This window comes from Microtus ochrogaster, chromosome X (genome assembly GCF_000317375.1).
Source record: "Microtus ochrogaster isolate Prairie Vole_2 chromosome X, MicOch1.0, whole genome shotgun sequence".
NCBI classification, from domain to species: domain Eukaryota; kingdom Metazoa; phylum Chordata; class Mammalia; order Rodentia; family Cricetidae; genus Microtus; species Microtus ochrogaster.
Genome location: NC_022026.1, coordinates 27,562,337 through 27,586,498, shown reverse-complemented (window position 1 = coordinate 27,586,498; position 24,162 = coordinate 27,562,337). Strand labels below are relative to the sequence as shown.

General features: G+C 38.2%; 1 protein-coding gene across 10 annotated transcripts in view; it reads left to right on the top strand.

The window, feature by feature from the left end:
• Heph (hephaestin) overlaps window positions 1-24,162 on the top strand; it is an 84,561-nt gene that overhangs the window by 36,420 nt on the left and 23,979 nt on the right. For all 10 annotated transcript variants that reach the window (XM_026784871.1, XM_026784870.1, XM_026784875.1 and 7 more), the window contains 6 exons: window positions 2,099-2,310; window positions 3,253-3,403; window positions 3,646-3,858; window positions 19,450-19,663; window positions 21,300-21,439; window positions 22,608-22,739. In XM_026784871.1, the coding sequence (XP_026640672.1) occupies window positions 2,099-2,310; window positions 3,253-3,403; window positions 3,646-3,858; window positions 19,450-19,663; window positions 21,300-21,439; window positions 22,608-22,739 (1,062 nt within the window). The remainder of the gene's footprint in view (window positions 1-2,098; window positions 2,311-3,252; window positions 3,404-3,645; window positions 3,859-19,449; window positions 19,664-21,299; window positions 21,440-22,607; window positions 22,740-24,162) is intronic.

Sequence of the window (24,162 nt, the reverse complement as noted above, 5' to 3'; positions counted from 1 at the left end):
TCTGCATTAGGATTTGCACATCTGGCGTTACTTTGCTAATTTATTTTTTCTTTTGTTTTTGTTCAACATACTTTTCTTTTTTCAGCAGAGAGTTTTACAATGGTCTAGAGAAGGTTAAGTCATATTAGCATTGGAATATTGATTTCCTCTGTTTAACTGGTATTTGGGACTGCATCCTCAATCAGTGCTTGGTTAAGAAGTCTTGAGGAAGTTTCCTTTGGCAGTATAGATTTGTCCTGGGTTTAAAGGCCTCAAAGCGCAAGTAGAGGTTCTAATTAGAGAGTTGGCATGGCTTTGGGACTCCAGGTCAGTTTTGATAACTGGAGGATCTTTCCTGGAAATTGAGCTGGGATCTGGTGAGTACCAGAGGAAGGGATACATTCAGGCTGAGGGAAGGTAGCTGGACCTGGCAATCAGCCTTAGGATTGGTGATGCAATTGGAGGAGGCATTTAGGAAGAGCAGTGTTAGCCACTTAGGTCCATAGTACATGATGTAGCTACAGGGGCCCTGGTAGTAAGTTCAATTTTTATTATTTTTAATTATGAATATGTATGTTTGTGTTTATGCACATAAATTCAGATGCCCTTGGAGGTTGGAGATGTTCATTCCCCCTGAAGCTGGTGTGAGTTGTAAGCTAGCAGAATGTGTCCTGGGAACCAAACTCAGGTTTGCTGCAAGAGCAGTAAATGTTCTTAACTGTTGAGTCATCTGTCCAGCCCTTTCATAGGGGATTCTTACTGATCTATTTTAAGTATAAGGTCATGGTGCTTTAAATTTTATTTGTGAATGACTCAGCAAAAGAAAACAAACAACTTAAAGCCCGCATGTATGTATGTAGATGTACAATATGCACAAATAGAGGACTTTTACCCCCTTATGGTCACTGAGGATAAAACTTAGGACTACACACATGCTATGCAAATGTTCTACCACTGAGCTATACTCAGTAGACGTAGACAAATTAAAGATGGAAAAATTTGATAGACATTGAGTCTAGATGCTAAGCTCATAATTGTGTCGTTTTAAACTCTCTTTTGTTTTTCTATTGTAAACACTGACTTTCATAAGGGTAGTATCACATGTATACAATATGTTCTTATCATACTTACCCATATGACACTTCTTCTACAACCCCTCTCTTTCTTTTTCTCAACCCTCCTTTTATTTCATATCAATTATACCATTCTTTAAAGTTTCCTGTTTCTGAAATTTAAGGAATTAGAAATGACAAGGGAATACGAACAGATAAATTCATAGCACATCAGATTTTATCCCTTTACTACAAGCCCTGATCCCAGTGGACTTTTGTAGGATTTTAATGACTATTCCTTCAGGATGTATTTTTTAAGATGTAAAATTAGTTTGTCAGAGGACATGCGTGTTAAAAGTTTTGTCAGTTGCTTCCATATTGTTCTCTGGACAGATTTGCAGTCTGATTAACTTGTAGTGGCATCAACAGTACTGAGAGGTTGCTTTCTTTACAGCCTCACCCGAATCAGAACCATCTTTTTACTTTTTTTTCAAAATAAGAGTCTAACAAGTAACATCAATGCAACTCGTTGTTTTCATTTGCATTTATTTGATTGCTTTATGTTAACATTTTTACAGTAATTACTGCGAATCTTTATTTCTATTCATGAAGGATCTTAAAGTTTTTGCATTTTGCCAGTATTATTTTCAAAGAGGGTTATTTATGTCTACATTTAAACTATAGGTGAGAGAAAGAGCTAGATACCATTTGGACCATTTTCATTACACTGATTGAAATTTATAAAATATTTGCCAATTTGATAGGTCAAAATGATTTAAATGCATCCATTTATATGTCTTTGATTACTAATATGCTAAAAATAAAAAACTACAGTTCTGTGCATTGCTTGAACATGTTGTGTGTCCATTTAAGAGAATACAGCCTTAAGGCGGGCTGTGGTTCAGTGGTAGAACTCTCTTGTCTAGCATGAAAAAGGCCATGAGTTTGCACTCATGCACTGCAGTATCCATTATTGCATGGTTCTGCCATCATTGTTACCTTAAAATGTCATTGTAGTTTATAATTTTGGAGCTGTTGGTCCTTACTCTAGTCATGTTTCCCTGCAGGTACAGCTCATCCTGGCTTGGTAGCCAAGCCCTTTGAGAAAGTTACATACAAGTGGACAGTTCCTCCTCATGCTGGGCCAGCTGCTCAGGATCCTGCCTGCCTTACCTGGATGTACTTCTCTGCTGCAGATCCCATAAGAGATACAAATTCTGGCCTGGTGGGCCCTTTGCTGGTTTGCAAGGCTGGCGCCTTGGGTGCAGATGGCAAGCAGGTATTTCTGGGGAGTCTGGGGTAGGAAGCTTGGCTGGAAAGAACTAAAACTGTGTTTCCAGGTGTGTATCAAGAATGGGGTTGGATCCTGGAGGTAAAAGAATAGAGAAAAGATAAACCAAACAATTGTATCAAAATTAATAGGTGGTGACCACCAGTTCTTAAGTATATTACTATTTTATATGCAAACACACATCTTTCTTAGCTTTTGATTCTTACTTTTTCTATATATCCCAATTATTATTTCCCTTCCTACCTCAGTGACCAATAAAATTGTTTGTAACCCATATACTTGCTTTAATATTTGTTTGGCATTTTTGGCCTATCCCATCATTTCTGTGTAACTTTGGACTAGTTACTTAGAGTCTCTTTAATTTAACTTCATCTGTAAAGAAAGGGTTAACAGCTGAAGTTATCTTTGATTTCTTGGAAAAGTCATACAATTAATACACATCAAATGCTTACTGCAGTGTCTGGCATATAGTATGCACCCAGTAATTATCAGCTTTAACAATAATAAATGGTGTTAATGCACTTCTAATTTTTTAAACTGTTTTCTAATTTCCCTTCATAGACATTCTGTGCTTTCCTAGCAACTGTCTCCTCAATCCTCTCCGCAGGTGACTTCAAGCTATCTTTGGTCACATCCTGTGCTATGATTCCTTAATCCACGCCTGTGCTTCTTCCCTGCTTCCTTTCCTACATGGTTTGCCTCTAGTCTTCTTCCCTTACTCTGACCTTATCTCCTCGACAATTTGAAGTCTTCCCGAGGAAAACCTGCCTAGCAACAGCTGCAGCTCTGAGCATGAGATATGGGCCTGGCTCTGAATCTGCAAAAAAGAAATGAGAAAGAATCAGGAAGCCTTGGGTCTACAACTACGCAGTACTCAGCTGCTGAATCCATTGTCATTCCTCCCTCTATTTCTTTCCAATGGGACCACAGAAAGGAATGGATAAAGAATTTTTTCTCCTCTTCACCGTGTTTGATGAGAACAACAGTTGGTACAGCGATGCCAATCAAGCAGCTGGTATGTTGGATACCCGACTGCTCTCAGAGGATGTTGAGGGCTTCCAAGATTCCAATCGAATGCATGGTAAGGGGAATGGTGTTGCCTTTGACTATAACTTTGGGGTCCCAAGGAAACACGCAACTCGAACCATACTCATAATCAGTTCCTAAAAATACTCATTTTATTGATAATCTTTATACAAGGGAAAAGCTAGACTGAGGGATTTCAAGCTATGGGAAATCATAATACAGGGCTGCTATGCTGCTGACCATGATTTGAGTAGTCTGATCATATCTCTTTATTTTGTCTGTGTTTCTGTTTTCCAGCTATCAATGGGTTTCTCTTCTCTAACCTGCCCAGACTGGACATGTGCAAGGGTGATACGGTGGCCTGGCACCTGCTTGGCCTGGGCACAGAGACTGATGTACATGGGATCATGTTCGAGGGCAACACTATCCAGCTTCAGGGCATGAGGAAAAGTGCAGCCATGCTCTTTCCCCACACCTTTGTGATGGCTGTCATGCAGCCTGATAATCCTGGTAAGTGCTTTGGCAGCAGGCACAAGATGCATGGGCGTTGTTAAGTAGGGGGTCAAGAGTGACAAGGGGTGACATGGAAGGAGGAAGGGGTAGTAGGAAGAAAAGGGTGATGTGTTCAGGAGGCTTGGGAGATTTTCAAAACACTTTTATCTCTTCGATGTATGGTCCATGTTCTGATTATTTGATGTTTTCTTCATTTGCAGAGTGACTAGCAGGCTGAGAAAGCTCTGTTCTAAGAGGAGGGAAGTTCAGGCAGGGCAGCGTTGATGTGACAGCTCTTGCCACACAGCTCTTTGGCTATATAGAGACAGATTATAATAGAGTACTTATGTTCAGGAAGTCAATGGAATGTTCATGAGTTTTCAACTCTGCTATTCTGTGAAGGTTTCTGCGAGCTCTCCTATTTGTGTGTGTTTATGTGTTTGTGTGTGTGTGTGTCTATCTCTCTGTATGTCTGTCTGTGTTAAGTCAAATGTATTTGTAATAAAGACAAATGACTAGAGAAAGCTTTGTTTGTTCAGCTACATGCCTTAGCTATAACTAAGATTTGAGGAACTCTTTCGGGCTCTAATAAGAAACAGAAGTGTAAACAATGTGAAACGAAGTCATTGTTTGGGTATGAAGAGGAGGGACAGGAAATCTCAAGTTCTGGAATCGAGTCTCTGCTTTTTGTTACTACCTACAACATGGCATGAGCAATCTACTTCACTTGGCTTCATTTTAGATCAGAAATCAAAACTTTGGAAGGATCTTTTACCGACTTGTTAATCACTTTGTCCCTTATCTGTACAGAATCAACTTTGCTTCCTCCCTCCCTCCCTCCCTCCCTCCCTCCGTCCCTCCCTCCCTCCGTCCCTCCGTCCCTCCCTCCCTCCCTTCCTTCCTTCTTTCCTTCCATCCTTCCTTCCTTGCTTCCTTCTTCCTCATTTCCTTTCTTCTCTGTACTTCCTCTCTTTTTTCTCCCTTCTTCTCAACAGTAATTCCTGTCTCCTTTTGTGTGAAGAAGTTTGACTGAAATATCAGTTTTTCTCAGATCCCATTAAGCTTAAGCTTTTTAGAACGCACCATGTTATTTTCAGTCCAGAGTGTTCTCCTAGCCAGTAGGTGGCAAGAGCATTTGTAAGAGTGTTTATGTATCACTGCAGTCTCTACTGAACTTTGATTTTTGTTTTTTTAACTTTTATTTTAGCTGGATAAATTGTTTATATTTGGAACACAATTCCTTAAAAAGATGATTTTTGTAACAATTTAAATAATTTCTTCATGGATGTGAACTTTCCAAGCACAATACAATTGTATTCTCTTCAGATGTCTTATTTCCCATCTACCTAGAGCATTTTCTTGACCAGAGAGAGTTTTTAGCAAATTACACCCATCAGTTAATAGTGTTGAAAGCAGCAGGTGCGCTTTTAGTGCATGGGGGTAGGAAAGCTATGGATAAGAAAGATCATATTCTTGAGCTTTAATCCCAAAGCCAAAGTCCAAATTCAATGTCTTTTCTGAAAAATCAGCCAGCATCTCCAGCACATCTATATACTTTCCTAGGCTTCACTCTAATTTTAAGTAAATGATTTTTTTTTTTGCTATCATGTTATGGGCCATAAAGGTGGCTGTAAACATTCTGGCTATACACAGTGATATGTCTTTATAGTCCTAGTAACTTCAGTGGCTGAGACAGAGGGATCACTTAAGCTCAGGATTTGGAGACCAGCTTGGACAATATCCCATCTCAAAGTATGATTTAAATACTCCAAAAATTGGTGGAAGTCTGAAGGGAAATACAATGGTAGGTGTTCAAGTGTAAAAGTATAAATGTGACTATTGACTAAGATTCTTGAATTTTTTTACTAGCGAAAACAAAAATCTTTCCTTTGTTCTTTACACATACATATTTTTAAAATTTTTCTGCCAAAGAAATGTCAAGTCATTGAATACTGGAATCTGTAAGGCTCCTTTTAATTCACCTAGGCTCACTTATTTTGCTAATAGATGCAATGAACACTTTCCTGAAAGGGATACATGACTTGCACAGGTTAAAAGTATTGACTATGAAGTTTTGGCTTTTCTTCTGGTTCATCTTCCATCATGTTCTATTAATTCTCACTCGTGGATGATATTTTGAATATGAACTTTCAATTTGTCCCCTGGGCACTTGCTTTGTCATTAAGAAGAAGAGGAACCATTCTGACTAGTTCTCCCAAATCAAAGCAATATAATGGCCAATCTAGATCAGAATCTGGCTTTAGAATTCTGTGGAGACTAGTATCGACTGGCAGTAATGAATATACAGTTGTGCTCAGCTTTGCAGATGGTTCGTGCACCTCACTGTAGCCAGGCACAGTGGCACGTGTCTTCTCTTTAGTGCAAGCACTTCGGAAGGCGAAGATAGGAACATGTATAACCTGAGCCAGGGAATTTTACAATACCCTGAGCAGTATAACAGGACTCCCTCATAAAATTCCATGTTGGAGATTCAGCATGTTGTGTCTTCGATACTTAGGTTTGAAAAAAAAGCCAAGCAACAAAATCAGATATTAAAAAATAAATAAACTAGTTAAGGAATCTATATGTGGGCCTATAGGTGATAGCTGTCACTATCATTTTTTCTTTACTGCAGTATTTTTCATTTAGGTATTTATTATTTTAATAGGCTTATATTACCTTTAATTGAAAATACCATCTTGATTTAAAAATAGCACTGTGAATAATGTGCCTCAGATATTCAAACTGAAACACTGAGACTAGATTTTTAATACCAGGAAAGGTGTCAGATAAAAGGTTAAAGCCTGACTATATTATGTTCCATTAAAATGATGTTAGTTATTCAGTAGCATAGATAATATTATTTTTACCACCCACCCAGACTCTGATTAGGGTTTCTTTCCTCTGTTTTTATCTTTGTCAGTGGAGCTCTTTCTTTGTTCGTTATTTCTATCTTTTCCTTCTCTTTCTCATTTCCTTTGTGTGGTCGGTTTGAAGACATTAATAGTAAACTCTGAGTCACCAATAATTTGTCGGTGTTGCATCAAGGGGGAAAAAATCAAAGCATTTCCTCTCGGTGTCGTTTAACTACGAACAAGCCCAGATTAGAAGTCTCTTTTTTACCTTCCCCGTGTCTTCTGTCCTGTCTCTCTGTTGTATGTGGGTGAATCTGTGCCGCTTGAATGCTGTCCTGTGAATCTGTACCTGTGTCTGTGTCTGTCTGTCCCTAACAAAGGGCTTTGCTCTGAATTTATCGAACAGCACAGAAAGTATCACACGGGGAAGGAATGAGGATCCTTTCCAGAAATCTTTAACAGAATTTTACAAGGAATTTAGTCGCTGATTCCAACTGATCCAGCTAGCAAGCAGTGCGATAAACATCATTGTTTATCAAGCAATATCTGAATGCTGTGCTCAACATTTACTGTAGAGATTCATTTTAAAAGAATGCTCTCAAACTCTATTTTTGCTCTTTCAACAAATGATTACGAGAACACATGCATTCCTGTAGGTCAGAGACATGGATGAGTATATAATTGAAGATTATAACTATGGATTAATGGAGGTTGTAAAAGCTGAATACATGGCAAATTCAAGGCCAGTAAGGTTGGTTGTTACATTGTTCTCTTAAAGGCATGCTAAGTAAACAGGATAAGTACACAGTAGGCTAGCAGTCTTATGTCTTACATGACCTCAAGATTTATTATTAACTCTGGCTATGTGGTCCAGCAGAAGTTTCAGGCTCTTAGAATCTAAGAGTTATTTTTATCAGGTTGCATCCCCACAGTCTCTCCATTTTTTTTTCTATTAAAGAAGTAACACATTGCTGGAGGGAGTCACTGGTGAAGAGCTGGCCAAGGGATGATGTACTGGGCAGGCAGCCTAAATCAGCATCACTTTGGTAAGGGTAGTCCTTTTCAAGAGTAGACAAAGACACACTAGGACTTCGAGAAAGAGGCAGACAGAGTGATTTATCTATAAAAGACTGCATCTTGATATTTAATCCTGAAAAAACAATTAAAGGGTTTGAGCCAGTTAGTATAAAACATCATTTCCAGATGTTCATTTTGAAGATAGGAATTTGCAGTTGCTTTAGTTTGGACGGACTGAGTTAAGGCTAATTTCGCAGTTGTAGCTCCAACTGTGGCAGCTAAGTCAGCCCTTAGCAATCATTCCAGTGAATCTTTTGTACATATATGTTCAAGGGAATAATTAAGTTGTTCTGAAGCAGATCTTCCATGTCACGGGCAAGCCAGATTAACCGGAATCCAGGCATGAATAGGCTTGCTTCAGAATTAAAACCAGGAGAGAGAGAGAAAAAAAAACGTTGTTATGAGAGTAACTCTGGGAAAGGGTGAGAATTAGCAGTGGCATGCAATTTCTATGTGGTTAAAAGTTAGACAAGAGTCCCTCTTTTGTTACCAGGTTGTTGTTTTCTGGTTTATGTTATGGTTTCACTTTGCCAATCCTGTTGTAGCTAGAGAGGGCCTGTAGGAGAAAGCACAGATGTGAACCCTCAGCCCTACATTATAAAGGGAATAGTACCCAAACATAGGTTAGTTAGGTCCTTGAGAGAATTTATATAAAATCATGGGTTTGGATAAAACTTCCTGCTTTTTATGATGTTAATTTGTATGGGTGTCAGGGGAAAGACTGGGAGAAACAATTTTTAAAATTGAAAGTGTAAGTTGCTTTGGCAAGTTGATCCTGAGGAGTCAGTTCCTTTATTCCCTCCCCCTCCATTTTTTTTGTTTAAATATTTAATTGTTGAGTGAGAAATAAGCTTTTCAATTATGACTTGTCTTTAGGATTATAGGGCATTTTTATGACCTTGAGAGGGACATAAACTTTTCAAAATTGGCAAAAAGAGATAAAGATTTTGATTGTCAGAAGGACCATTGTCCATTTTGATCTCTTTTGAGATCCCCATAACAGAGAAACAGGCAGCAAATTTCTGCAGCTGATTAGTATCTGAGCTGTAGCAACAAAGAAACCCGAAAAGGTATTAACATGATATTAATTAAACATGATATTAATTAAATATCTGAAAGAAATTTAAATTTTTGAGACCATGTCTATGAAAATTTTTATGATGTTTTTATAAAGCTTTAGTAGCTAGTAACAACTTATGAAAACCCCATTTATTTAAGTAGAGGTTTAATATCAATGAATTAAACACAGAAGTTTTAATATCATATGTACCATCTATGTCTCGTATTTCACATACTTTGAATCAACTACTCAGACCCTTGCCACTTACGTCAACTGTCAACCTTTTCATATGGAAATATGCAACTCTTTTTGCCATTTTAAAAACTGAAACGCCTTCTGTCTTTACACACATTTATCCTTTTTAATACTAGGAGATATGGGTGCCTGAATATTGAGAGTAGTCATTGGAAAGGCAAATCGTTTTCATTATCAGGCTGCAAAGAGGTAGCAAAAAAGCAATCTTTAAGTCAATAACAACAGCATGCTAGTTTTGAGTGCGTTTTCCCATTGAAACCTGCTTATGAGCTTACTTCTTTCAGTAGGAAGCCTGTTGGCTCGAGGAAAAGGCAAAGCGTGCTTCTCACATTTGAAACACTTAAAGAGGTCTAGTTAGAATTTGTATGTTCACAAATCAATGAAAGAAATACGTTGCTAGCAATCTCTTTATTATTTCCAGCAAAACCACCAAGTTCTCTGTGCCTTTTTTGTCTGATAGTGCAACAATACCCTGAGTGTGTCTTAAGGTTAGGGATTTTATTTGTTTATTTATGTACTTACTGTAGGCCCTTGTATCAGAGTCTGTGAGGCCTCAAGAGTCTCTACTGATTTCTTTATTAACCCATTGAGTACTGGAGGGCAGCTGTGCCTTAGTGTGGAAGTTTTACTTTAGACACTCCGATAATGGAACTTTCCTTTCAAGCTCTCAAATACGTCTCATCAGCAAAGACCATGACCGTCCTTTGTCTACAAAGACAGTACAAAACCAAAATGTTTTCAAGGTGAAAGCAGACATTTTAGCTATGAATGGACTGGCCAGGCAGCCTCAGGGGAAGAACTGGCAGAGACTTGCTTGCTGTTCTAGCAGCAGGTGGCCAGGCTGCTAAGTTGTCTGATTAAGATAGGGCCTGGAACAAAGAGGCCCCAGAGGAATTGTATTATGTCTGGTTTGCTCGACAAAACTTTACAAGCCAGTTTTAATATCTTAATCTAGTTTTTAAAGAATAAATTTGCTAGCTATTGTTTTTGGATATGAGATAGAAGAACCAAGAGATTCTCCAGAGTGAGAGCAGAAGACAAAGTGAACAGGCAGGCTGGGCGTTGGTCTGCTTAAGAGAAAGCCACCTCTGGTACTGCAAGTTGAAGTAGCATTTAATAGGACTTGACGAACGAGAGGAAGGAAATAAAAGATGTAGTGTTGGAGAAAAGCTTTCTGGTCATGGACCACTGCTGCCAAGAGTGACAGATAGGTTCTTCCAACCTGAGATGGCCAGATTTCCCTTTGCCTTGGGACCCTACGCCCCACTGCAAACACACGAGCTGGGAGCTTTTAGGAGACTCATAGACTAATATTGCTTTTGGCACCTGAGATATTCAAAATTCAAATCCCCAACATGCTATGCGTCGCCAACAAGGGATCTTCCCCCACACACGCTCATATCAATTCAGGCTATCCAGCTCTCACACTGAGCGCTCTAAAATGCTTCACTGACACATTAAAGATATCTCACCCAGAACACCAAAATGCGTGGATTAAACACATTAATGATTCCTTATTCAGAGCACCAAAATGTGCTGTCAGTTTGTGGAGAGCAACCTGCAGTCTTGGGAACAGCCTGGGTTGTTTGGGGTTTCCATAAGATCTGTTAGCCAACAACTCAATTAGATGTAACTTATTACCAGTACTGGAAGCTTCATTCAATGATAGGAGATGTCCAATTTGGTCTCTGTTTCTCCCATTACTTGGAAATTTTATTTAGATCACTTTCATATATGCATATATTTTAGGAAGCTTTTAGTGTATTAGGTTTCCTTATTGCCCCTCAATGCCCTTAATTTTAGCTGTCTCTCCCTGCATTCCCTCCCTCATTCCTATGTCTCCTACACTTCCTCTCTTGATCCCCCTGTTCCAGTCCTCCCCATCCTTCCATCATTATCTATTCTATTTTTTTTCTAGGGAGATTTATCTGTGCCCACTAGTATGTTACTTACTCTATACCTGTCTTTGTGGTTCTACACATTATAGCTTGGTTGTCATTGGCTTAATATCTAATATCCACATTTAAGTGAATACATACCATATTTGTCTTTCTAGATCTGGGTTACCTTATTCAGGATGATTTTTTTTCTAGTTCCATCCATTTAGCTGCAAATTTCATGTCTTCATTTTATTAATGGCTGAGTAATATTCCACAAGTATGTTGCCACATTTTCTTTTTCCATTCATCTATTGAGTGACATCTAGGTTGCTTGCAGTTTCTCGCTCTTATGAAGAGTACAGCTATGAATATGGCTGAGCAAGTATTTTGTGATACAATAAAGCATCTTTGGGCATATGCCCAAGAATGGCATAGCAGGGTTTTGAGGGAGATCAATTTCTATCTTCCTAGAGACCACCACACTGATTTCCGTAGTTTCTACGCAAGTTTGCCTTCCCTTCGGCAGTGTGTGAGTGCTCCCCTTCCACCACATCATTGCCAAAGGGAGCCTTCATTTGTTTTTACTGATCTTGGCCATTCTGAGGGGTGTAAGATAAAAATCTCAAAGTGATTTCAATGTGCATTTCCCTGATGACTAAGGATGTTGTACATTTCTTTAAGTATTTCTCAGTTATTTGAGTTATCCCTATTGAGAATTCTCAGTTTAGATCTGTACCCCATCCTTGAAAGGGGTTGTAGCTTGATACACAGTTTTTTTTTTGAGTTATTCATGTATTTTAGATATTAGCTCTATCAGATGTGGATCTGGTTAAAAATCTCTTTCCATCTCTAGGCTGTCGTTTTGTCCAATGATGGTGTCCTTTGTCCTGCAGAAACTTTACAGTGAGGTCCCATTTTATTTATTGTTGATCATAGTGCCTGCATTAATAGTGTTCTTTTCAGAAAGTCTTTTCCTGTGCCAATGAGTTCAATGCTCTTCTCTACTCTTTCTTCTATCAGGTTTACAGTATCTGGTTTTACATTGGATTCTTTGATTCATTTGGAGTTGAGTTTTGTGCGGGATGATAAATATGGATCTGTTTTACTCTTCTATATGCAGGGATCCACTTTAACCAGTAGCATTTTTTGAAGATGCTATCTTTTTTTTTCATTGTATATTCCTGGCTTCTTAGTCAAAATCAGGTATTCATAGGTGTGTGAATTTATGTCAGGGCCACCAATTCAATTCCATTAATTAACATGTCTGCTTTTGTGAATCACCATGCTGCTTTTATGACTACAGCTCTGTAGTACCACTTCAAATTGGGAATGGTGACACCTCCATCAGTTTTTTTTAGTATTGTTTTAGCTGTTCTGACTCGTGTGTGTGTGTGTGTGTGTGTGTGTGTGTGTGTTCCCATATGAAGCTGAAAATTGTCTTTTCAAAGATCTGTGAAGAATTGTGTTGGCATGTTGATAGGGATTATATTTACTCTGTAGATTGCTTTTGGTTGGATGCTGTTTTTACTATACTAATCTTACCTATCCATGAACATGAGAGATCTTTCCATTTTCTGACATCTTCAATTTCTTTCCAAGTCTTTAAGTTTTTATCATACAAGTCATTTCCTTTCTTTGTTAGATTTACTCTAAGATATTTTATATTTTTTGAGGTTTTGTGAAAGGCATTTTTCTTTTTCTTTCTCAATTTGTAGTTTGTTTATAGGGATGCTACTCATTTTTTGTGATGTAATCTTGTTTCCCACTACTTATCTGAAACAAGAATTATTAGCTGTAGAAGTTTCAGGTCACTTGTGTATACTATCATATTATCTGCAAGTAAAGATGCTTTGACTTTTTCCATTTTGATTTTTGTATTCTTGATTCCCTTCAGTTGTCTTACTGCTCTAACTAAGACTTCAAGTACTATATTCAATCAGTATGAAGAGAGTGGACAACATGGTCTTGTTCCTGATTTTAGTGGAATTGCTTTGAGTTTCTTTCCACTTAAGTAGATGTTCACTCTGGACTTGAAGTAAACTGCCTCTATTATGGGAGGTGTGTCTGTATTGTTTCCCTAATCTTTCAGAAATTTTCATCATGAAAGAGTGTTGGATTTTGCTAAAGACCTTTTTTGAATCTAGTGAGATGATCTTTTGGTTTTTTTTCTTTCAGTTTGTTTATATGGTGGATTACATTTATCAGTTTATGTATGCTGAACCATCCCTATATCTTGGGGATGAGACTTACTTGATCAAAGTGTGTGTGTGTGTGTGTGTTTGTGTTTATGCGTTCTTGGATTTGTTTTTAAAGTTTTTTTATTGTGGATATTTGAATCTGATGTTCATAAGGGAAATTAATCTGTAACTGTCTTTGTTGGTTCTTTATGTAATTTGGGTTTTAGGGTAATGGTGGTCTAGTAAAACGAATAGGGAAATCTTCCTTCCATTGTTATTTTTGGAATAATTTGGGAAGTATTGGCCTTAACTCTTCTTTGAAAGTCTGGTAGAATTCTGTGCTAAAACCATTTGGCCCTGTTTAAATTAGTTATCTGAGCTGGGCAGTGGTGGTGCATGCCTTGAATCCCAGCACTTGGGAGGCAGAGGCAGACAAATTTCTGTGGAGTTTGAGACAAGCCTAGTCTGCAAGAGCTAGAGCTAGTTCCAGGATAGGCTTCAAAGGAACAGAGAAACCCTGTCTCGAAAAACCAGAAAAAATAAGGTTGCTTATCTGATCTTAAATTAACTTTGATAAGTGGAATATATTGAGAAAATTCTCCACTTCTTTTTGATTTTCCAGTTTGGTAGAGTACACATTTTTAAAGTATGTCCTTATGGTTCTGTCATTAAGGAAATTCTATGAAATGTTGAAAGTATTTCCTGTGCCTTTGACCTGGGCTTTCTCTCCTTCCTCTATTCCTATTATTATTAGATTTGTTCATTCATAGACCCATGGATTTCCAGGATGTGTTGTGTCTGAATTTTTTTTTTAGATCTAACATTTTCTTTGAACAAAGTAAGCATTACTTTTATCTTCTTTACGCCAAAAATTCTTTGTTCCATCTCTTATATTCTGCTGGTGAGGTTTTTCTCTGAGGTTCCTGAATGAGTTCCTAAATTTTTCATTTCCTCAATTTGGATTTTCTTTATTAATTTTATTTTGCCTTCCAGATTTTGAACTGTTTTATCCATTTCTTTCCAATATTTGTATGTGTTTTCATAGATTTATTTAAGGCATTTATTCATCTCCTCTTTAAGGAACTCTATCATATTGAAAAAAGCTATTCTACGGTCTGTGTCTTGTGCTTCAGATATGTTACAATTCTCAGGACCTACTGTGGTAGGGCTGCTGTGCTCTAGTGGGCACATCTTGTCCTGACTGTAATTATGTTTTCATGCTGGCTTCTAAGCATCTTGGTTTGGGGTGATTCCAATTCTAGGTGCTGTTATCTGGTCCTGTCTTTGTTGGGTGGGTGTTTTTTCCTTAGTTTCTCTTGCCCCCTCTGGTTCTTAGGAGGGTCTAGTGGCTGTGTATTGCCTGGTAGGGAATTATTTGGGATTATGCTAGCTGTGGCTCCTGGGGGTTCTGGGTAAAATGTTTCTAGGTATTGGGATCTCACACTTAGAAATGAGCTAGAAGGGTGGGGGCCTGAGGGAGGGTCTACAAATTGAAGGAAAGCAAGATTTTCTACAAGGATCGGTTTAATCTCCTGGGAATGAGGACAGAGAGTGAGGAGCGACTACAACAGGTGGTCTGCCTCAGAGCTGGGCGGGAGACTGGCATGTTAGGTTTGGAGGAGAGGACAGAGGTGAAGATCTGCAGTTACCCTGCCTGCTTTCCTGGCTGGAGTCTTGCTCTAGTTTTTCTTTGCATTCTTCCTATTCATTTTCCTTGCTTCTTTCTATTTCTTGAGGTTTTCTTCTTTTTTTTTCAATTCTTTTTCCTTTAGTGACTTTAAAAATATATCTATTGATTCTGACTCTCTGTCTTTCTCTTTCAGTGTCTCTATGTCTCTGTATCTCTCTGTGTATATGTGTGTCTGTCTGTCTCTCTCTATCTCTCTGTCTCTGTCTCCCACTCTCTGTCTCTGTGTGTGTGAGTGTTTACACTCATATGTGCCTGTGGAGGTCAGAAGACAATTTGTGGGAGTTGGTTCTTTCCTTCCACCATGTGTATCCCAGAGATCCAGCTCAGATCAGGGACTTGGCAACAAGTGATTCTGCACACTGAGCTGTCTCACCAGTCTATTTTTATTTAGTTTATCTTTATTTCTGTTGCATTTGCTTTTTTCCTACTTTCTTTTCATCTTCTTCCCTCTTTTTCCTCTTTTTAATTCCCCACTCCTTAGTTTCTATTTTCTATTAAACATTTTCACTTAATATCTATTTTCTTGCACTTCCTGCCTTATGTACTGGGGCTATGGGGATGAATCAGGTAGTTTAAAGATAGTGGGAAAGGGGGTAAGTATGTAGACGTTACTAAGCTCATGATGACACTCTCTGCGAAGAACTATGGCACGAAGGTAACCGTAACAAAGTTTTCCTGACTTACAGAGTGAAGGTTTCCTAGGAAAGCAGACATTCTGATGGAGGTTTTATAGCTGTAGTTTCAGACTGGTCTTTCAAGGATGAGTAGCTATTGTCATGCAATGAAATGAGACAGAGATGTAAAGATCACTGTAGACATAAAGAAGCAAAACCTTGACTCGAGAAGGTTGATTCCAGTGGTTTGTTTCCTTACTTGATATTGCATGGTAAAACATATTCATAAATGCGGTGATATTTTAGTTGTAGCAATAACTAGGAGTGTTAAGATTGTGATGCTCGATATTAAGAACCTGGAACAGAAGAATGTTGAAAAAGAAGTGAGTTAAAAAAACACGATTGTTATGAGAAAATTTTTTGCAACGGCATATGACTCTCCCAGACCAGAATGTTTATAACTTGTTTCCTTAGCATCAAGTAGCTCTCACGCTTTATTTTTAAAATACTATGTCCTGACTCATAACATAACTTTTGTTTTTCAATTTTTTTTAATCTAATGAATTAATTTATGGGGGTGTGCATGGCACAGCACTTGCATGGAGGTAAGATGACAACTTTATGGAGTTGGTTTTCTCCTTCTATCATGTGAGCTCCACAAACAAACTCAGGCTGTCAGCTTTGCCGGCGAGAGCCAAGACCTTTTAAGCCAACTTACTGGCCTGGCTTTTGGGCAGCGTGCATAAATCACTGCATTTGCTGGTACATTTAGTCATTAAACCCCTATTAATTGAAAACCTTTTACTGGTAAGATTGTAATACTAGAGCAAATGAGTTATATAACAATCTTTTTGTATGTGAACTTTTGTGTTTTGAGACACGATCTTGATATACAGCTGTGTTGAAACTTGTTGTGTATCCAAGGCTGGCTTTGAAATATGATTTGTTATATTGTCTCTGCTTCACAAGTGCTGGGATTCAAGACATGCACCGTCATACCTGTCCTAAATAGGAGGTTTTCTCTTAGAATATTATTAATATACATGAATAAATTCAGATACTGACACAGGTTAGAAAACAAAAGGCAGGGAGTAATATGATAAAATGATGATGATGATGTTATTTTAGAGCAATGTGTCCAAAAGAAATACTCTCAAAGATGTGACACATAAGCTGAAGCCTAAATGGTGATGAAAAGGACCAATGTAAAGTAAGAACCAACATAGCTTGTTCAAGGTTAGTGCAAGGTCGGTAAGGCCAAGCAGGGTGATGCATGCGTGGATTTCCAGAACTGTGGAGATGCAGACAGAAAGATGCCAAATTTGAGCCCAGCTGCTGCTCCATAGTGAGTTCAAGGCCAGCCTTGGCTATGTGAGGTGACTCTGTCTAAAAAGAGAGAGCTAGAGAGAGAAAGCAAGCGTTGCAGAGTGGTAGGCTAAGGGATATTTTACATGATAGAAGGTTATAGATTCTCTCTTTTGTGCCATGTAATCAATCTATTGATGAGTCTTCTGAGGTTTTTCACTCTCATCCTAAATTTTCCATTTCCAGTTTTATTTCAGTTTGAGTTTTCTTTAAGGATTCTATATTGTTAAATTCCACTACCATTTCTTTTAGTTCTTTCATTATTTCCTTCAACTGCCCCCCCCATGGGCTTCATTAAATGATTCATTTATATTCTCTTTAAGGTCCTTGAACATCTTCATAATTGCTATTTTGAAGTCCTTGTCTTGTGCTTCAGCTATATCGCATTCTACAGGGCCTTCTGCAGTAAGGTTACTGGATTCTAGTAAAAGCATATTTTCCTGGCTGTTCCTGTTACAATTTTTGTCTGAGACACAGTTTGTCTGTGCAGCCCTAGCTGTCCTGGCACTCGCTCTGTAGACCAGGCTGGCCTCCAACTCACAGAGATCTGCCTGCCTCTGCCTCCCGAGTGCTGGGATTAGAGGCATGCACCATCACCACCCAGCCTCATGTTGCAGTTTTGCACTGAGATTGAAATACCTAGAATTATGATGTTCAAGATGTTTCTTGGAGTCAATATCTGGTCTTGTCTTTGTTGGATGGCTGTCTTATTCTTTGGCTGCTCTTTCCCCATCTGTGTCCTAGACAAGTGGGCTATGGGGTCACTGGAAAAGAGTGCTTCTGTGGGTCAGCGGGTGACACAAATGAATATAGATAGACTAGGAGGGAAGACTGAGGGGGCTGAATGAAAGGGCTAAGTGGGTTTGGAACCAAGAGCGAGCCCATAGGAACGGAGTGAAAGAGTGATTTTTAAGGAAGAGGTGCTAAGATTTATTGATCAAATGGGTGCATAGGATGATAAAAATAAAAGTCTTGGGAAGAAGATACAGAAAGAAATGAAAATACTCCTGCTTCCAAGGTGTCTATAAAATAATGTAAGGCACTAATTTTAAATACAGAACATTTAAGTGTTTTATGGTGTCACTTAATGATGGAACACATAGTAATGGAAAGGTCAAGAGTATGGTGGCAATTAGGCCCAAACAATCAAGGAGAAGTTTCTAAAGGAGATAAACTATGAATTGGATTCTGCAAAGGAGTAAGCACTTGTAGAGTTTCAGACTTGGAAGAACATATATTTCAGAAAGGAATAACAACAGGAGTGAAAAAAATACAAGGTAGGAATATGCAAGGAAGCAGTCAGAAACAGATTTAGTTGGCAAAATAACTGAGGGTGGAAAATGGGCCTGGATCAATAGTTTAGGGACCATTCATAAGAGACTTACTAGTTGATGAAATATTTATAGTGGCAGGGTAGTTTGTAGGCAGCAATGTAGGAACAATGAAAATAACAAAACTAAAATAGTTAGCTCCATTTGATTAGCATAATCTGAGTTAGAGTCTTCCACACAGAAACCTGTGGCTACAGACAGGTTCATTTAGCTATTTAGATATAGTTCATATATCACAGTTATCCAAGATAAATATCTAAATACAGTATAAAGCCTAAGATGTCACCTTTAAAAGATCTATTACGAATACCAGAAGTGGTGGCACACACCTTTGATCTTAGCACGTGGGAGGCAGAGGCAGGTGGATCTCTGTGTTTGAGGTCAGCTTGATCTACAGAGCAAGTTTCAGGACAGCTAGGGTTATGCGGGGTTACATAGGGAAATCCTGTCTCAAAAAAAGAAGAAAGAAAAAAGATCTGTCATGTAAGCTTCCATGTAATCAGACAATTTGTTTTAAATATATGTTTAAATTCTTAGGGTTTGTTTGTTTCTTTTGTTAGTAGGTCTTTAAGTTTTGGAGGCATTTTGTAGGAAAAAAGTCAATGTTTATATTAAATAATAATTATTAATCTATATTGATTACTGTTTACTTATTATTTCACTTACTGCACATTTATCAAACATAGTGATACATGCTATATTTCTTTCTGGATTAATTACTGTTGGCCATGTATTTGTATGTGATATATATGGTGAGTGTGATTGCATGTATTGTATGACACACATACGGACTCTTAGTCCAATTTTGGAAGTGGATTTTCAACTTCCACTGTGGGTTCAAGGATTGGGCTCACACTTCCAGACTTTTGGGGCAAATACCTTGACCTGCTAAGTGGTCTGGCCAGCCAGACAATCTTTATTTGTAAAACAGCCAAATGAAGGATGCAAAATGATTCTCGATCTACTGAAGAGAGAACTGAAATTGGAAACCCATACAAGCTTAGATAGCTAATAAGTAGCAAATGGGATTATAATTTATCTAAAAAAGGGGGTTTCCAAGGATATGGCATCCCTGGAGGAGTTCCTTATTCTCCTGGAAATCTTTAATTTTTAACCCAGTGGCTTCAGAACTGGACCTCTTCTGTGCATATAAGTCTCAACAAACTTGTAATGCACTTGAAATCATGTAAGGGCTTTTTCATAGACCACCTTTCTTCTGAAGTATAGCTAGGAAAAGGGAACCTATTCCCCACATGCTTCTGATGAGTATTCTTACTCAGATTTCACTCTCCGATTATCTTTTAGGGACATTTGAAATCTATTGCCAAGCAGGCAGCCACAGAGAAGCAGGGATGAGGGCAGTTTATAATGTCTCCCAGTGTTCTAGCCGTCAAGATAGCCCACGCCAACACTACCAGGCTTCAAGAGTCTATTACATCATGGCAGAAGAGGTGGAGTGGGATTATTGCCCTGACAGAACCTGGGAACTGGAATGGCACAACACATCTGAGGAGGACAGGTAAGGCTTCAGAAAAGGAGAGACCACAACTTTAGATACCAAAACTTGCTGCACCAGCACAGCCTGGGTGCCGAGACTGGCGGGGGTGCTGGGATTGAGACTTCAGGAGACTCATTTTCAGTTGAAAGAACAGAAACCTTTATTTTTTTCCCAAGCTAAAGCCTTTTATACCTTTAAACAGACTGGAAAGCATCTGCGGAAAACCACCAGCCAGAAAGAACACAGACATCCTTGTCAATTACAAGGAAGTTTAGCTGTTGGTCAGGGGGAGTGAGGGCAGCCAGATCACAACAGAAACTGAAAGTAGGAAGCATTTTTATAACCACCCAAATATTCTGACAAAAGAAGTTAGCCTAGAATTGAAGGATCTTGAATTCCAGCTCTTTGCTTCAGTTCATTAGCCAATGAACTGAAGCAAAGACCTTGCTACATCTTGCCCTCTTAGCCTTGCTCCCTTCTAATTAGATAAAACTTACCTACAATGGAACTTAAAGTTCATAGGGATTTACTCAAGCAATGGAATGTCTCAAGGTCATTTATTAAGGTACAGACCAAACTGGGAAACAGAAAAAGTCCAAAACAGAGTAGTTTAAATAGGCTACAATTTTAGCTGTTATTTACCTATGAGCAACTATGCTGCCCGCATCTCCTCCTTCCATCTCTGGGACCAAGATGGTTATTTTAGTGGTGGCTATCCCCAGCTTTCAAGTTCCAGAAAACAGCATTGCTTGGGAGGATAGACCTGTAAGCTGTATATATCAGTTTTTCTCATGTTCTATTTCTTAAGCTTATTCACATGGCTACAATGTACATCTGTGAAAACAGCCATGTGTTCCACTAAAGCCTAGGTGACTCTGTTACTAAAAAGAGGGAGATGAGAATACAAACTGTGGTACAAAGTATTACTAATAATAGTTTCCTCTAGTTTGTGGTACCTTCCCTGTCTTTTGTCAATTCTTGACCTCTATAAGTATAGGTTGAAGTCTTCATGCTAAAATTCTATGGGAGTTAGGAAATAGGATTTTTTTTCTGTCAGCCTTGATTTCATCCATCATGCATAGCTGATAAGTCATTGCTAGAAAAGAAGGAAGGGAAGAAACAGTGGACTGAACTCTAAGTCCTGCCTCCTCTTTTGGGTGACAGTGTCTTTGTATATCCGTCAATTCTGACCTAGTGATTCCACCTCAAGACTCACCTATTTGGAAATTTCACTGTTAAAATAAATGATAAACACTGTCAACTGCTAAGAATCCTATAATCAGAAAGCTGTAAGATCCCATGTCTTCCAACTTTTGATCTCCAACAGCAACTATGGATACTCAACTGACACTTTGTGCCTTGTCCTTCTGTTAAATAATTCCCAATCTAAGATTCACTTACAGCTGGAACCAAAGTGACAATTTTTTGATTCTTAGCTCAGTGAATCAAACTGCAAATATCTATCTGGTTGATAAAAAATAACAAACATAGCTTCAGAAATGTACTATTTTCAATCATGGTAATGCAATTTGACATTATAATGGATAGATCTACATTTTTCATATTTGACATGAGTATTAGTTCTAAATTAATTTCTCCATAACTGAAAGTAAAGGTTGAAGGTCAGGTACTAATAACACTCTTTGAATTCTTCTAGTTATGGTCATGTTTTCCTGAGCAACAAGGATGGGCTCCTGGGTTCCAGATATAAGAAAGCTGTATTCAGGGAATACACTGATGGTACTTTCAGGATTCCTCAGCAGAGGTCTGGACCAGAGGAGCACTTGGGAATCCTGGGTAAGGAAATTCTACTTACATCCTGGCATCTAGGAGGCTGGGTTGCTTTTATTACATCTATATCATATCAGGGAGGTTTTTTCATCCTTCATTCTCATCTTTTCCATGTGGAATAGTAAAAGTATGGCCCTGTTATATAAAGTGGCCATGAATATAAGCATGGAAGGGAGTAGTGGTAGAAACATGGATTCTGCTGTAACATGAACCAGAATGTTCTGATTTTCTGTACCTTTGAGACATGGATCATCTGAAGGTAGTAGATTTTAAAACACTCCAGAGGCAGGAGAATTTAGGAGCTCCAGCATGTAAAACCAAGAATAATACACAGAGCCACAATTGCCCCCATACCTCAATTTAATCAAGGTTGTATGCTGCTTTTGTACAATGGGTTTGTTTATTTTCATCCTAGACCAGACAGGACCCACTGCCCTCTGAGGAGAGTACTGTTGATGGAGAGAGGGTCCCTTTGTTTATCCCAGCCGCCTGGCTAACTTACACCCCAAATAACCACACAGAAACTGTATTAATTAAATTACTGTTTGGCCCATTAGTTCTAGCCTCTTACTGGCTAATTCTCACATTTTGATTTAATCCATTTCTATTAATCTGTGTATCACCACTAGGTCGTGGCTTACCCGGAAAGATTTAGCATGTCTGACCTGGCGGCTCCATAGCAGCTCTTGTACTCTGCTTTCTTCCTCCCAGAATTAAGTTCTGTCTTCTCCGCCTACCTAAGTTCTTCCCTATCAACTAGGCCAAGGCAGTTTCTTTATTCACTATCTAATGAAAGCAACACACAAACAGAAGGAACTCCTACACCAGAGTACAGTTATTCTATGGGCTATACATGGCAAGACTTCAGTCCTTACTGTCAATGATCCCGCAAAACTCAGAGACCCTCTAGAGCTTTTGGTTATTATATAGAGAAAAATAGGATGAGGAAAATGGGGATAATATGAAGCACATTTGTATTTTTGTGGTACCCTCATGCTATTCATAGCAATACCAATTTTAGGACTTCTGAATCTGAAAATGAACCCAAGCATGTCTTTTAGTCTTAGGAAGATTAATTCCCAGTTACATGGATCTTGCAGTTATGCCTTGTTCTTTGATATCTCCCGTTTTACTTCCCTGCTAATGAAACTTGTACTTCTTTTGTATGTATCAGGTCCACTTATCAGAGGAGAGGTTGGTGATATCTTAACTGTGGTGTTCAAGAATAATGCCAGTCGACCATATTCTGTGCATGCCCATGGAGTTCTAGAATCTAATACTGGCTGGCCACAGGCTGCTGAGCCTGGTGAGTGAAAGGACAAAGGCTTTGCAGTCCTTCTATTTTAGTCTTCTGGTTTTATTGCTTTAAACACCTTACATTCTTGGTCTGGGAGTGTAGCTCAATGAAAGATAGAGGGAATTAACTGGTGAATTGGAGTTCTAGGCAGGTTTATTTTTCTTTTGCATTTACAGTAGTTCCTGTATTTCAGTTAAAAATACCTTGTGAACTAATGGTTTTACATTGTAACTTTTCTAATTCCTTACAGTATTTAGTTAGGTTGTTTATGTGTATTAACTAATAAATAATAAAATTTTGATTACTATAAGGAAATACCAGAGACAGTCTACTTTAGAAAAAAAGAGGAGTTTGTTTGGCTCACAGTTCTACAAGTATAAGATCTGGGAACTTTGTTCAGAAATGACCTTGAACTTTGAGACTGTACAAGCCATCACATGATGAGACAGAAAATGTATGTGTATATTCTTGTCTAGTCTCCTCATGAAACCAGAGGATTCTTTTTCCAGTGTTCAACTCTAAAGGCTCCCCTCAAACCACATCTTTAAATGTAGCTGAATCAAATCTGTACTATTTTACTACTGTACAATGTGAAGTAATATCAATACATGAAGTGTTAGATGATAATCAAACCATCCGTGAACTTTCTCTTTATAACTTTCTTCCAGATTAATGTTGGTATCTCTAGCAATAAATGTATCTATAGCATCTTATCAGTTTTGGTATTTGTTTCATTTATTTTAGGATACCCTTTAGTTGTCTTTATAACTTCTTTTTAAATTTGCTTTTCATTGTTTTTTTCTAATTCTTGTTGTATGTATATATTATATACAGCACAGCACAATATTTTGTAAAGACAATTTCAAGTAAGTATATACTGCACATGGATCTTATTTGACCCCCGTATTACCTTACTCTCCTCTTTCTTGTCCTACCCTTCTCATTTGTTCTCCAGAACAGTTTTATTTACACATTCAGGTCATACATATATATATATATATATATGATTTTTATGAATCTCCATAAAAATCTAAGAATGAAAAATGGATGAAAATATATATTTGCATTTTTGGACTGATTAATATGATTGTCTCCAGTTTTATGCATTTTCTTGCAAATGGCACAAGCTCATTCTTCTTTATGGTGGAAAGGAATTCCTTGTTTATAATTATAAATATAATTATCTGATCCTCTATTGAACACATTTAGTTTTATAACTTAGCTACTTAGAATAAAGCTGTGATTGATATGCTAGGATGTTTGTGATATGTTGACTTGGAATTGTTTCAGTACATATCAATGAGAATTTTTCTTGAAGAACCCCCATACTTGTGTTGAGGAGCGGCGGGCTGTGTCCCCGGCACCCAACCGCCCACATGGCTAGCTTATGCCCCGAAATAATTACACGGAAACTGTATTCTTTTGAACACTG